General features: G+C 39.3%; 1 protein-coding gene across 1 annotated transcript in view; it reads right to left on the bottom strand.

The window, feature by feature from the left end:
• Nucleotides 1-14,950, bottom strand: part of Pard3b (par-3 family cell polarity regulator beta) — a 517,239-nt gene that overhangs the window by 362,446 nt on the left and 139,843 nt on the right. Inside the window, exon 13 of the mRNA XM_055616796.1 lies at nt 8,960-9,075. Within this exon, the coding sequence (XP_055472771.1) occupies nt 8,960-9,075 (116 nt within the window). The remainder of the gene's footprint in view (nt 1-8,959; nt 9,076-14,950) is intronic.

A 14,950-nucleotide genomic window follows, 5' to 3' on the forward strand; every position in this document is an offset into this window, starting at 1 on the left:
GCCCAGGCACACTACGGGAAAGCAGTTGTGTTACTTGCTCTGATTGAGCAGAAGTTCATACAGGAGCAGCCATGGCAGGAGAGCATCTCAAAGCACAGGGCATCGTCACTGTGGCCGAGTTCACTCTTGAACTCTTACACTAGCAAAACTGTGTTTTTGCCAGTCTGTCTTCTATCTACCTTTCATCACTCTGTCTTATGAACTTCTCCTCCCGTCCAGGCCCCCACCTGAATATATGGCTTCAGGAACTTATCTCTATCTCAAATTTTATTGTTTTTTTTTTTTTTTCATTGTATAAAACTTTACCATCTGTTAATCTAATCAGAGCAAACACATCCTGTTAGTCACCTGGAATACTGCTTTGCATATGAGAAATATCCACTAAGTGCTCATCAGATAAATTCTTTCTTTGTTATTTGTATGTCTGATTATGCGAGTGCAGGCATGTTCATGTCACCGTGTGCATGCCTCGGGCAGAGGATAACTTGCAGGAGGCGGTTTTCCCCTTCCAGCATGGGTTTCTGGGTCAAGGTCATGTTAGCAGGCTTTCGAGGGAAATAACTTGACTCACAGAGCCATCTTGCCAGCCCAAATTCTATCTACACAATTTTGGCACCACAGTTTTCATGGAAATCATGTCAGCTGAACAAAATGCCTATTTACTGGGACAATCGCTATTGACAAATTGATAGGATTCCATTCTATTCCAGATTCCCTTCCTCCATATTACATATAGCCAGGTCCCATCAGCCCTTGAGTATTTAAAAAATATTTATGTCTCCAAAATATATCATTTCTTTGTGCTGAAAACTTACAAAATCCTTTCTTCTGATATTTTGAAATGCAGTTATATAATTGCATCCCTTGTTCCTAGCTCACAGAAACTTAAATATCTGTTGATCATATCCCCCTTGCTGAATTTTAGTTTTTGTTTGTTTGTTTATTTGTACAAATAAGAAAGGCTGGGGCTGGAGAGATGGATCAGGGGCTGGAGAGATGGCTCGGAGGTTAAGAGCACTGTCTGCTCTTCCAGAGGTCCTGAATTCAATTCCCAGCACCCACATGGTGGGTCATTTCTGATGGTAAATACAAAAGAAAAAATAGAAAATGATGTTTGCTGAATCTCTGAGTGGAAAAATTAAAGATGTCGCATATGTATGTGAATCCTTAAGAAAATAAATACTTTACAACTTAAAAAAAATAAAAAGAAGGGCAAAGCAAGAGTCTTATGGGATTTTCTATTTAACTTCTTTAGGGTAATAATGAACATCTAATAAGTATATTTCAGGAATAGGCATTTTAATGTTATACCTATAGCTCAGTATATAACTTGACGCATTGAGCTTACTCAGAAAAAAAAAAAGTGAAACACTTTCAAGATCAATGTCACATATACTATATCCCTAAGCTGCCTATTTAGAAATTCTAACAAGAAAAAGAGGTCTCGGTTATTTCATAGATCCCATGCAGGTTGCCAGTGACCACCAGTTTTATCCCTTTTTAATTTCATGGATATGAAAAATCTGAGGAGCCACAGTGAGCACGGAGCTGACTAGCTGTTGGGGAAGTTTATCGTCTTTGTAAAAAAAACAGTTATTTTCTTCCTTCCAGTTTGAGGCTGAGTCCGGATGATTTCTAGTCGTCTAGGACAGAAACTTTATAATCATGATCCATTTAGCACACAAGAACAATTCTTTTAGCCGCCATGTGCAGGCAGCCCTACTTCCTGCATTGAAACATCGTTCTGTGTGTGTGCCTGAAGAAAAACTAGCCCAGGTAAGCAGGGGCTCCCCTCTCGACCTGAGGTCTGTTAGGGACCCTAAACGCTCTTCCCCAATTCCTTTTAGAACAGCTTGTTAACTCTAACTAGAATTTGCAAGTTTCTTCCTATGTAGCTGTGCAGCTCTTTCTCTTTTAGAGCACCAGGACTACTTTTCCTTTTTTCATTATTTGATCCTCTCTTCTCCCAGCCCCCAGCTACCAGTGAGTTCTTAAGCAGCTGTAGTAGAGTCAGTAATTGCCTCGACTTTTCCTCTTGAAGTTTTCATCATTACATCAGAAGTTCCTCTTAGAAGCCTTCCCTTAACTCCTCTCCTGGGCTTTCCTTTCCTGTTAGGGTCTAATCTAGCAACAGCCACAACTTCTCCCATCACTTAGTAGCTCCTGGGGTTTAATGCACTCTGGCAAACAGTGGGTACTCAGTGAGCATTTGTTCATCAGTGACTCAATACCTCTGTGATTGTCTCGTTCTGCCTTGATAAGACTCAGGGCCTCTATCTCATTATGCTCCTTCCTGATGACTTCCTTGACTGATCTAAAAGGTGAGGAAATACTTTCTTTTGGGATTACCATTGATTTCTCTTTACCAACCAGATTTGATTATAATTTTAATGATAGAGTTGGTGCTAAAATAGCAACAGTTGATTGAGTTTTTATCATCTTCAGAGGCATTGTTATTTTTTAAGATTTATTTATTTATTATGTATACAACGTTCTATCTGCATGTACACCTGCATGCCAGAAGAGGGCACCAGATCTCATTATAGATGGTTGTGAGCCACCATGTGGTTGCTGGGAATTGAACTCAGGACCTTTGGAAGAGCAGTCAGTGCTCTTAACCTCTGAGTCATCTCTATAGCCCACCAGAGGCATTGTTTATTGATGATAATAAAGAAGATTCTATGGAAATAAAATTTTACATTAAAATATATCAATATATAACATTAATAAACTAGTGAAATACCAGAGTATATAATTTAAATCTTTTGTTTTCAGTCTTTAGGATATTTGTCATATTCTATGTACAAAAATGCAAAAATGAAATATATCACTATAAAAATAATCTTAAAAATAAAGCAGTAGAATAGGTAGACTGGGGCTAATTAACTTATTTAATTTCCATCTTTGATCTGATATGAGAGATGCCAATTTTTTTTTTTTTTCTGAGAGGAATATCCCACACCTATGAAAGAGTTCTATTCAAAACATATCTCTAACATTTGCCTTTTTAGGAACAGAAAATCAAGTTGTGTATAGTTTACAACGACTGCCTGTGTCCACAAACATTCCCCAAAATAAAAATAAAAAAAATAAAAGCAACTAATAAAGAATAAAAGTGCTGACTTGCTGATCCTGAAAGACAACCATCCAATCTATCCCTCCTCCCAACTTTAGAGAGTTACCCAAGACGCGTGCAGTCTGTAAAATGTAAGCCACGGAATATGCGATATTAACAACCGTCATTGTCAGAGAACTTCCTACAGTTTCCTCTGGCTGCCACCTGCCTCACGGTAGTCGCATTTCCTCCCATTGAGCAGAGGCAGACAGCTGGCCAGGGTTTCTCAGCTGCACCGCCCTTAGTCTCTCCTCCAGTGTCACAGACGCCATCTGAAACAGGAGTGGGAGCCCAAAGGGAAGCAGGACGCAAAAGTCTTAAAAAAAAAAAAATCTTGTGAGAAACAGTGTTTTAAACCTGACTTTGAATGGGGCTATAGATTAGGTCAACAAAGGGGCCAAAATCCTGAAATGCTGTCCCTTAAATAATTGAGACTAATTCTTAAACACTATTATGGGGTCATAAAACACCAAGCCTGGAAATTAAAGATTTTTATGCCTCATCAAAAAGTCTTTGAATGTAACTCCCTGGCATCCTGCCAATAAGGGCAGCTCTTGGGGGGAAACCCTATGCCAAAGGCCAAAAAGGCAGCTGTGTTATTCAGCTTCTGAGGGCTTCCAACTCAACACCCACACAAGCTCAATTATGAACAAATTAAAGGGATCCAGACGGAACATAGTAATTCTGGTAATTTAAATAAATAGAGGAAAGTCTGCAATTAGTAGGGAAAGATTGATTTTCTGGAAAACCCAGAAGGATCTACCCAGTCCCTTCAATTGCATCCTACCCCCTGAATAAGCATAGTTAGAGCCAATTGCTTAAAGATAAATTTCTTGTCCTTATTATTTTAATCCTCATTGATCTGTCTTAAACATGACCACATGCTTGCTCCACAAATATCAACTAAATATTGAAGCAAAAATGGCCTCCCCAAATCTAGAATGGTTACATAGGAATTATGAATATCAAGTAAAATTGCTGTCAGTTTCACATTGTGCTTCAGAGTGTGTCTATACTGAAACACTTCTGCTGAAATTTTACATGTAAAACCGTAGTGAATCAAATAAACTTTAAAAGAGAAAACAGTTATTCGAAAAGGATGAGAGATTAGTTGTGTACAAGCTACTAATTTGTTTGCTTCTATTTTATTAACAAAGAAAAACATATACTGTCACCCTGTATAGATCCTTACAAATCACTTACTAAAATTCAATACCCAATCTTGACTTAAAGAATAAAGGGACTAATGAAAAAAATTTAGGGAGCTACGACTAGAAAGAAGTCGTTTTAACCTGATAAAGTGCTTCTATTAGGAACCCACAGGAAGCATAAATACCATTTACACATATGCATGTACACACACCATATCTCTCACATACACACACACACACACACACACACACACACACACACACATACACCACTCACTCACATCACCCCACAAACAAATGTACACACACAGCACATCGTACACACACATACACACATGCACACTCAAACACTCACACTGGTACTCACACACACTGAGCAAACATTCCTGTCAAGTCTCTAAACTCACTCTGATTATCTGATTCTACTTTACACAGCAGAGTTGATGCATTCCAAGAGCCAAAGTCATTTAACTTTAAAAAGAAAACTTAGTTTTCTTCTTAAAAAGATGAACCAGAAGAAAATTATCCTATAAGTAACTCAAATTCAGAATAATAGCAAGATAACTTACTCAGGGTGGCAAATGGTGCTGGGCAGATTTATATACCAATAAACCAACATGTTCATAAACCCACCCACGTAAGAATAGAAAGGAGTTTAGTATCTAATAAGGTTGCATTCCAAATTAATATGGAAGATGGAAAAGTCAAGTATTAATAATATTTTTTTTTGTTTTTCTCAAGATATGTTCTTCTACCTCATATACTATGAATGAATAGGGCATTTTCAATCATTTTTTCTCAAAAGGCTCTAGAAGAAAATAAATGAGATGAAAAGGACACACACATTTAAAAAAAACAGAACAAAACAAAAACAAAAGGAAGACAGAATGGGGTTATATGACAATAAATTAAAGTATTTATGCCTCTGTTTATGTGTGTTGATGTGTTTGTGGGACTAACAGGTACTTCTATGTGAGGGTGCCAGGGGTTAGCCTCAGAGTCAGTATCAATCACTTTCCACCTTTGACTTGAAACAGGGTGTCACATTGTTCCTGGAGGTCACTGACCGAGAGCTCTTGGAGGACCTCCTGTGTGCCTCCCCATTTCTGGAATTACAAAGTATGCTAATATTTGGTGCTTTTTAGATGTGTGTTAGGGCTCTAAACTCAGGTCCTCAAGACTCTGCAGTAAACACTTTATCAGCTAAGCAATCACGTCAGTCCCATCAAAACATGTTTTATGGTAAAAGATATCAAGATCAAAGGAAAAACACACGCAATGATTTACAATGTTACAATACTCTTCTAAAAATAACATAAAAACAAACAAAGGGAATACTGGCAAAGGACAAATACATTCAAAATAAAAAGATACAAATGGGTCAAAACATAAACAAAATAAAACCTTCAATCAAGCTCAGGTCCCATTTGAATGGGAAGGAGAGAAGCAAAGTGTAAAGCAAGAAATTCATTCATTCAGTACTGCATAACTACGAAGTGCATGTGGCATGAACACGTGCACGAATGGCTGAGAAAAACTGGACAGAACAGGCAGGGCCATTTAGATTTAAGCCCTGTATGTGTGCCTGGGAACTAGAGAAAAAGGATGGAGATAGATGAGGGGGCTGAATTCGTTTTCAGTAAGACTTGCCTTTAGAAACAGACGTAAATATAAATAATCGGGATCTCTTCACCCTTAAAATCTCATCCGAACATGTGACTCAGTAGCAAGCATGACACAGAGATGGAGCTCAGGGTGCCCACGACCCTTTGAAGATTCCTACAGGCTTTATAAAGACAGCATTGGCTAGATAGCCCTGGCTGGTCTTAAATCAACCACCTCTTGCCTTGTCCACGTGAGTGGCTGGAGTTACACACGGCTTGAGCATCTACCACCACGCTTAGGTCATGGAAACTTTTGACAGAGAATGAGCCAGTCTAAAGTCATCACTCAATAAATAAATATGAACATTTATCCTTTTATGTCGTTTTTATTTTTAACCATATGAAGCTGATGCTTTTTCCAGGTTGGGAAAAAATTACGTGAGCATTCTGTCCAAATATTGTAGGATTTTTTAAAATGAGGATTAAATCCAGGGCCGTGTGCATGCCAGGCAAGCACTCTGCCAGCTGAACTACATTTCCAGCCCTAGGGTTTACTGTTAGTTTTAGACTTCTGAAGTTGTATTTTATCCTGCTGAAAGCATTATTCTGCTAAATATTATCATTATCAATACTTTTAACTATAAATGTATGCATATACATATATATTCATATATACATATACACTATGCAATTATATATACAAATATATATACATACCACTGGTGTTCTTAGTGGTACTTTAAATTACAAGCAACACGCTACTCCTCTAATCTAAGAGGAGACACTTTCAGACGCTCAGCACTAGAGCATCACTGGTGTACTCAGTGTGAAAGACAAAACATTTAGTAAGTTCACTCCACGTTCTCTCTGGGGGGTAAAGACCAAGATATACTGCCTACTAGCAAACACTCTTAGCCTCAGACTCATACTCCTCAGAAGGGGCTCAATTTTGACAACTACTCTAAAAAAAACTTTTTTAATAGACTGCAGTTAAGTCACTTTGGTTCAGTGCATTTTAAACAGTGGGTTTTGTTGTTATTGTTGCTTTGCTTAGAACTTATGTCTCCAGACAACATAACCCATGGACAGTTGTGTAAACTGAACAAGCATTACTATTGTCAGTGTTCATTCAAGTGTTAGTATCGATCATGGACAATAAAATGCAACGGATGGATGCTAAAATATGCATTTCAGAAATAAGGTTTCAATGTGAAAGAGAAATTTTTCTCAAAAATAAAATGTCAGTATTAATTAGATCATTGTGTCCCTCAACTGCCATCATAGAAGTGTCTATTTGAAGTATATGGAAACTAACACAGAGATGGACAACTGGTCAAGGTATAGAGCATGAGAGACTATGGAATCCCCAGCCCTGAACGGGACACCTGTATCATGCCCCCTCTTCCCAGGACTCAGGGATCATTGCAAAGGAGGGGACTTAGAGAGTGTGAGAGCCACAGACGGCAGTGACTACAAAGAAATAGTATGTACTACGAACTGACAGGGACAGCATGCACAAGACCTGTGCAAGATGAAGCCAGACCAAATTCCAACATGGAGAGAGGAGGTGGGTGGGAAGTCCCACCGCTAGCTGAAGGAGCATTTAGCAACTGAAATGGGGAGGGTCAGTGTAGCTCCTTGTGCGTCAACCACCCTCCAGCGGAAGTCCATCCCCTCAAGAATATATAGACAGCATTATTTAGACTTGATGGGTATAAAAAAGAAAGAAAGGAAGGAAGGTAGACTATATTTGGAAGTAGCTGATGAAGGGGGTAAATATGATCAAGTGCGATGTATGAAAGTTTCAAAGAACTAATAGAACTTTTGGATATGACTGAGGTTTAATAACTTTGCAATATTTTTTCTCTCCTAAAATGGATGATATACTATTTTATTAGAATTATAATACTAGCCACCTTCTTAAGTGAGAAAAACAGCAATATATCTAATTAATATATTTAAGGGCCATTTTTTTTATCCATTCATCTTATTTATAAAGAAACTGGAAAGACAGATCAGAAAATGTTTATCAAGCTCTTCAGGGAAATGAATTGCTCTTAAATTACTAGTAATCACAGATGTCACTGTCATACATTAGCCCTTTGGTTTGTCGCAGATTTGCTGTCGTGAAAAACCCCCTCTGACCAGTGCTCATGAGAGTCTCCTTGTTGAGCTTTTCTATCTGCCTCACACTATAGGCGATTAGAGCAAATGCTTCCCAACGATTAAGTTAATTTATAGAAAATGGAATCAATTCCCCTTGTTTCGCTGTGATTGAACATTTTCCTGAGCTGCTGTAAATGAGCAACAGATAAGCACCGTTTATCAGATCATTGGGTAGAGCTTGCAGTTTTGATGTTTCTGTTTCCTTGTAACTATTAATGAAGTATATACCATGCCTCAAGAAAAAAAAAATAATTTCAGACGTTGGCCCCTGAGCACGCAAGATACAAGGAATATTTTGCTGCGAGTGTATGCTACAATCTGTTGGTCAGACCCCATGCCCTGCTCTATACTGTTGCCAGAGTCCTGGATCTCCTCTTGAAGACACATCCTGTGTTTTTCAGAATGTTGCGAGATTGTTTAGGTCACACTAAGGTACCTCAACACGCTCAATGCAACAGAGCCATGGGACAGCTCACCTCTCTGGTGTTGTAGGATTTGGGATATTTAGTTGAAGAGACTATTTGATGCCATTGTCCCTCCAGGCCAAGCCATGGATATGCCCACCAGGCCTGATCTATGCAAGCTGAAAGCAGGAAACAAAGTCAAAGGCAAGTGTGCTGAAGCGTTTTGTTGTTGTTGCTGTTGTTTTGTTTTGTGACATTCGAGTTTTCGAGAATTCGTTTTTTTCCCCCCAGATCTACAAGAGGGAGAGAATTGTGTGCAATGTTTCATATATAAGCATCTCTCTTTCCTTTTCGAGCAGGTTAGTCACAATTACACCTGTGAGAGGAAATGGGAAGACAGGATGAGCAATGCCCCTTTCCCAGCTTCTGAAGCTGGGGAAACAAAAACTAGACTACTTTGAGGAAGTCGGATGGGTGGAGGCCGGAGAGCTGACCTGGAGGCACCAGCCCATCACTTACCAAGGTCCATGCTCTTGGAAGCTTTCAGGTTAATTAATTCAGGCTGCCTGGCGGGTGTCACAGATCTGAAGTTGACATGTTGATCTGGAAAATATACTGTAGAATCCACTCCAGAGCTGTGTGAAAAGAAAATATATGTTATATTGAGGTCTAGAGCAAAAGGTAGACTGGCAGGGAGGGAGGAAGGAAGGAGAAGAGAGGAGGAGGGAGAAATACTATGAATGAATATGAATATATTTTTCTCACTTTGCACACATTCCCTCACCATTTTCTCTTCAGGCTACAGCCATATATTTTAAACCTGGTCTTGATTCTCAGACTTCATTTACGGACTGTAAGGATTCTGGCTTATGTATTTTGTTTCGAAGTAAAATGTAAGTAAAACACACTTGGGCAAATTGCACCTTTTGTTCTTCAGTGGTTTTTGCTAATTGGGATCCTTCTGCATCATATATAACTTCAGGTGAGTGGCGGGGTGCTTGGGAAGCCCCAACACTTCAAAGGATGTTTCTAGATACTAGCAGAGCCCAAAGTGGGCTAAGAAATTCCTAGGGAATAAGTGGGCCCTTTTAAAGAGCAGTGAGAGTGATGTCTCCTTAAAGGAAACCATCTTAAATGACTGACGGCTGCAGGAGACTGAGTTTTACCTTTTTAGGTGATCTTCAAAGAGTAATGTTAATGCTGAGCCGAGAGTCTGTCCATCAATAATGCCAAAAGGAAGCCACAGGAACAGCACAGTTGACACTTCAGACACAAATACGTTAAATACCCTTTATGGATTTCTTAGTACTTGAGGTCAATCTAAAGAATTTTGCTTTTACTGAGTACTCTGTTTTGTTTGAGGATTCAGTACAAAGGATTATATGAAGAAATTTTAGACAATGGCTTATTTTCATTTAGAAGGATGTATGTATAAACTTTCAATAAATTAAGTTGCAACTGCCTTCGTTTTGTCCTTGGGTTTGCTAAAGTGTATAGATGGCGCTCATCTCAGCATGATTTCTGTCCTAAACTCAGATCAGATGAAAAATCAGGATCCTTAGACAATCAGAAAGGACTGAGGTCAGGCTTTCAAGAGTTTAGTATTTTAAACAATAAAACAGCAAAAGCAACCTTAATCTTGAACAAGGATCCCTCTAAAATGCAAAGAACCTCAACTTTTAAACTAAATACACCAGCAAGTTTAATTTTTTTCTTCAAACTTTTCATTGATATTTAACATTCCATGTCAAGAACGGGAAATTGCAATCTTGCTGAATGAATGAAAGAACCTCCTACTATTACAACCCAGTGGATTAGAAGCAGAATTATCTCCTGATAGGCACCAGGTTCGGCGCGCAAGAGTCAGGTTCATGGAGCACAATGGACCGGTGTACGTCCTGACTCTGGTGCTTGGCAGGTCATTGGGCCACTCTGCACTTCAGTGTCCTTTTACACAAAAGGAGTATCATTGTATTGCCTGCCCATAGGCCTCGGTTATCTCATCTATAAAACACGTAGTAAGGGACTACTCTGTGATGCCATTGCAAAAGTTTAAATAAACTCAGATATCCAAAATACTGAGAATAGTGCCTACCGCATGGTAAGAACTCAATGTTAGTCATATTTTAATATTAATAAGCTCCATTTCTGTGGGTCAGGGTGGTCTTGGAATGAGGGCTCAGGGTTCTCTCATTGTAAAGATTATACCCATTTTCATGAAGACTATGCAGATAGCTTGAGTTTACTCTTTAGTGTGACAAAGCTTCTAGCGGTTTCTTTCTAGGAATCTGAGTGCATTGTCAATGGAGAAGGCTTCAATGTCAGGCTTTAATGTCAGCGAGACACATGACTTTCACAGATTCAAGAGGAGGCAGAAGGGACTAAATGTTTTCCATCTATTAAATAAGAGTCTGAGGCTCAAAGAAGAGGACCGATGGTCCAAGGTCACACCACACTCAAGGGCAAAGCCTGGACCCAAGTCACAAGCTTGGATTAGAATACTGGCTTGAACATACAAACAGTAAAGTATTTTCCTTATGAGTTGATGATCTGATCAGTCTCCTAAGTAACTTGATCTTAGGTTTGCTTTTGTTTCAACAGACTAGTAGATGTGATGCAACAAAAGAAAGCCAAGTAGTTGATCAAAGCAGATGCTGTACATTTTAATGACAGCCTTCAGGAAAGATGTTTAGGACCAACATGCATATTCCTCTTCCAAGCAAAGATTTCGCCGCATTTAAAGCACTTTGCTCATGGCAGATGATGGGAATCTACCCCACTGATGAGTATGTTGGTTAATCCAACTCAGCCTCTTAGATTATCTTTTCAAACTTGGCAATAGTTGGCATGCCAAGAATAAGAGGTCAAGTTGTCTAAACTTTCGGGAAATAATCATTCTTACCTGCCACTATTCTGCAAACATATGATGCAATACCAAGTTAGGATCTGCTCAAACAAAACAAATTTATTTTTATAAAAATATTAGGGTATAATTGAGGCAACATAGGATAAATGAAAGCTGCAATGTACACATGAATGTTGCAAATCATTTACACATATGTACATATGTCTGATTACATCCATTAATTTGATGCTATATACATCTGTTACCATCATTTTGAATGTGTCCAAATGCACAGTTTGAAAACATTCATTAGTAGGATCCCTATTGCCATCTTACAACCTGGAAATACAAAAATAAATCTGGAGTCAAACTGGCAGATATTTAGGGAGGGACGTGAGGGTAATGTAAGACATGATAGGATTAGAGCCAATGTCAGCAGATAGCACGCTGAAATAACGAGTGTACTATTGAATTAGTTAATGTGAAAATATTTTAGCCATGTAAGTTAGATGGGTAGAAATCATTTGCAATTTTATGCTACACACTGAAAGCATTTGGAGTGAGGGTGACACAATCATTAACTATAAAATATGACATATTTTAATTTTGAAGGAAGTTAGCATGTGCTCATGGCTGAGTGGGCTGCAGTTGAGGCTGTGGGAAGCTGGAAGCTGACAGCAGGCCAAAGACATGTCCTAGATAAAGGCCGTGTTTTCAGCATGAACAACCAGGGAATCTCTCAAATGGAAACGATCGTCTTGTCAAATTATCCTGCATAATGAATAAATAAGGGCAGCAAGAAACATATGCCGCTGTCCTGAGAAATGGTGACAAACCAGGAATATGAAAGACACAGAGGAGTCAACAGTGGATCTCAAGGAGAACTATCTGAAAGTAAAAGTCAGGGAGGAAGATCTGAAAGGCCTGCCAAGAAAATTGCTGGAAGAATCGTGGGTCTGGGGGTTGTATGGATATGACTGAGAAAATATACAATAAAGGAATAAACAAAATGCTGTCTAAATTGTTAGTAATATTGTCTTACCTAGGGTTTCTATTGCTGTGATAAAACACTATGACCAAAAACAACGGGGGGAAGAAAGAGTTTATTTCATCTTACAGCCCATAGTCCATCACCCAGGGAGCTGATGTAGAGATGGGGGTTGGCGGGTGATGCTTACTGGCCTCCCAATAGCTTGTTCAGTCTGGTTTTGGGGGAGTGGGAGGTTGGTTATTGGTTTTTCAAGACCAGGTTTCTCTATGTATCCTTGGCTGTCCTAGACTAGCTTTGTAGACCAGGCTTGCCTTGAACTCACAGCAATCTACCTGCCTCTGCCTCCCTGAGTTCTGGGTTTACAGGCCTGACTCTCATTCTGATTTATTATAGCAGCTGGAACCACTTCTCCAGGGGTGGAACTATCCACAGTAATCTGGGCCCTGCCATATGAAGAAAATACCTCCATGGACTTGCCTACAAGATAATCCTATGGAGGCATTTTCTCAGTTGACAGTCTCTCTCTCTAAATAACTCTAGCTTGCATCAGTTGACAAAAACTAGCCAGCACAGATACTCAACATATTTTGTTATTGTTTGGCTTTAATCACTCATTGAGGCTTCATAGCAAAAAATACACTTCCCATATATTTTGTTTTTATTCATACACATATTCTAAATTTCTCTCTTATGTTATTTCATTGATATAACAGAAACAAATTCTGGTTTCAGGTTATTTCAAAGACTAGGCATTAACTTTGATTAAATTTAGTCCCCCCCTTTTATATAAAAGAGCTTTTGTATAATGAAAGGCTCCACCCCTGAGAACACACATATTCCTTGTGGAGAGCATGTCCATGTTTGCTTTGAAAGGCAGGGGGACATCCTTCCCTGCTCAACCTCTCTGGCTTCCTTCCAGTCCTTCCCCTATCCTCACACATCCAAATCCCACTGCTGCTGGTCACCTAGGCAACACAACAGCTTGCAGGATGGTACAGGTCACAGGTTCCCTGGAGGGGTGAGACTTGCAAAGCATTAAAAGACTTGTTTTATCCATCTCAGAAATGTCCCTGTCCTTTTCACCCATATAACTTCTCCTTTATTTTAGACCCCGTGACTCTCGTGCCAAACCAACCCCACTGGCTATAGCTTCCCCATCCACACTTAAAATTGCTCAGAGTTTAACAGTCTCATTCCTGGCATTGAAATGTTCAGTGTTTCTCCACCGCTTTCCAGGGAAGCAAGGTGCTCATGGAACATGGAAGGAAACTTGCCATGGATTCTTCCTTCAGATACCAAAGTTTCAGCCACACCAAACAGGTTTCCTCCCTCTCTCATTAATACTTTTCTTCTGTAGCTTCCTTGACTCATGCCCCCTCCCCATTTTCTATGAAATTGCTCTTCCTCTGATGTAACTTTCCTTCACCTTGCAGACAGACAGAGCTGGGATTCAGTCTTCTAGGCCACCTAAGCATTTTGTATTGATCTCTCTCTCTCCTAATTAGTTGTGTGTTCATCTTCTTCAGAGAGAAATACATTTTTCTTTAGTTTAAAATGTTTTTGGAACTGGGCATGGTGGCATATGCCTGTAACCCCAACTCTCAGGGAGGCAGAGGCAAGTGGATCTCTGTTAATTCGAGGCCAGCCTGGTCTACAAAGTGGGTTTAGGACAGTCAAGGCTACACAGAAAAAAGCAAAAACAAAAATAAAGCCCTGTCTCAACAAAACAAAACAAAGCAAAAATGTGGGTTTTTTAAAAATTAGGTTATAAGGAGTTAGGTTTTATTTCTGGCATTTTTCAAACAAAATATTTGGTTATTATCTCCCCACCTCCTCCTCAATCCCCTGTACTATACTACTCTATGGCCCCTTCCACTTTCGTGTCACATGTTACTTTTGTAGCTCTCATCCATTTCTCAATACCTACCGCTCCCCTCTTTGAGTTGCCTGTCTATTTTCATAGTGTATACCTACTCACAAACCAACCCCTTATTTACATATATACAAACATTGAAAGTTAAGATCTGGCTATGAGAGAGAACATGAGTTTTGTTTTTCTGAGTTTGGGTCAACTTACTTAATATACCTTCCAGTTCAACCCATAAACCTGCAAGTTTCCTAACTCTGTCTTCTGGAAAGCTGAGTAAAATGCATATATACTCATATGTGAAACGTTTTTCACTATCTACTTTTGTGTAGATGGGTATCTAGCTTGGTTACATTCCAGGACTGGTATAGCTGTGTTATATCATAGTTCTAATTTTATTTCTCTGTTTTTATGGCTCTATAAATTTTTGAAAGCATTTTCTTAATTTTTGAGATTGTAATTTAATGATAACATTTCTCCCTTCCTTTTTCTCTCTCCAAACTCACCCATACACTGCTCTCTACTCTCCTTCAAATCTTTTGTTCTCTGGTTAGCTTTGCATGCATTTATCTACATACCTACATATCCCTAAATATAGCCTGTTGAGTCCATATCATGTTATGTTTTTTTCAGGCCTGGCCATTTGGCACTGCACAACCAGCTGGTCTGCTCTTCCCTCGGGAAGAGCACATCTCCCACTCCAGGCTCTCTGCAGTTCCCTTTGTGCAAGGCTGAAGCCTTTTGGACCTTCTTATCCACTTTGACGAGTTCACTGGTGTCCTCCTTGTCCAGCTCATGTTTGGGCAA

The sequence above is a fragment of the Psammomys obesus genome, unplaced genomic scaffold, assembly GCF_907164565.1.
Source record: "Psammomys obesus unplaced genomic scaffold, mPsaObe1.curated_primary_1811, whole genome shotgun sequence".
Taxonomy (NCBI): domain Eukaryota; kingdom Metazoa; phylum Chordata; class Mammalia; order Rodentia; family Muridae; genus Psammomys; species Psammomys obesus.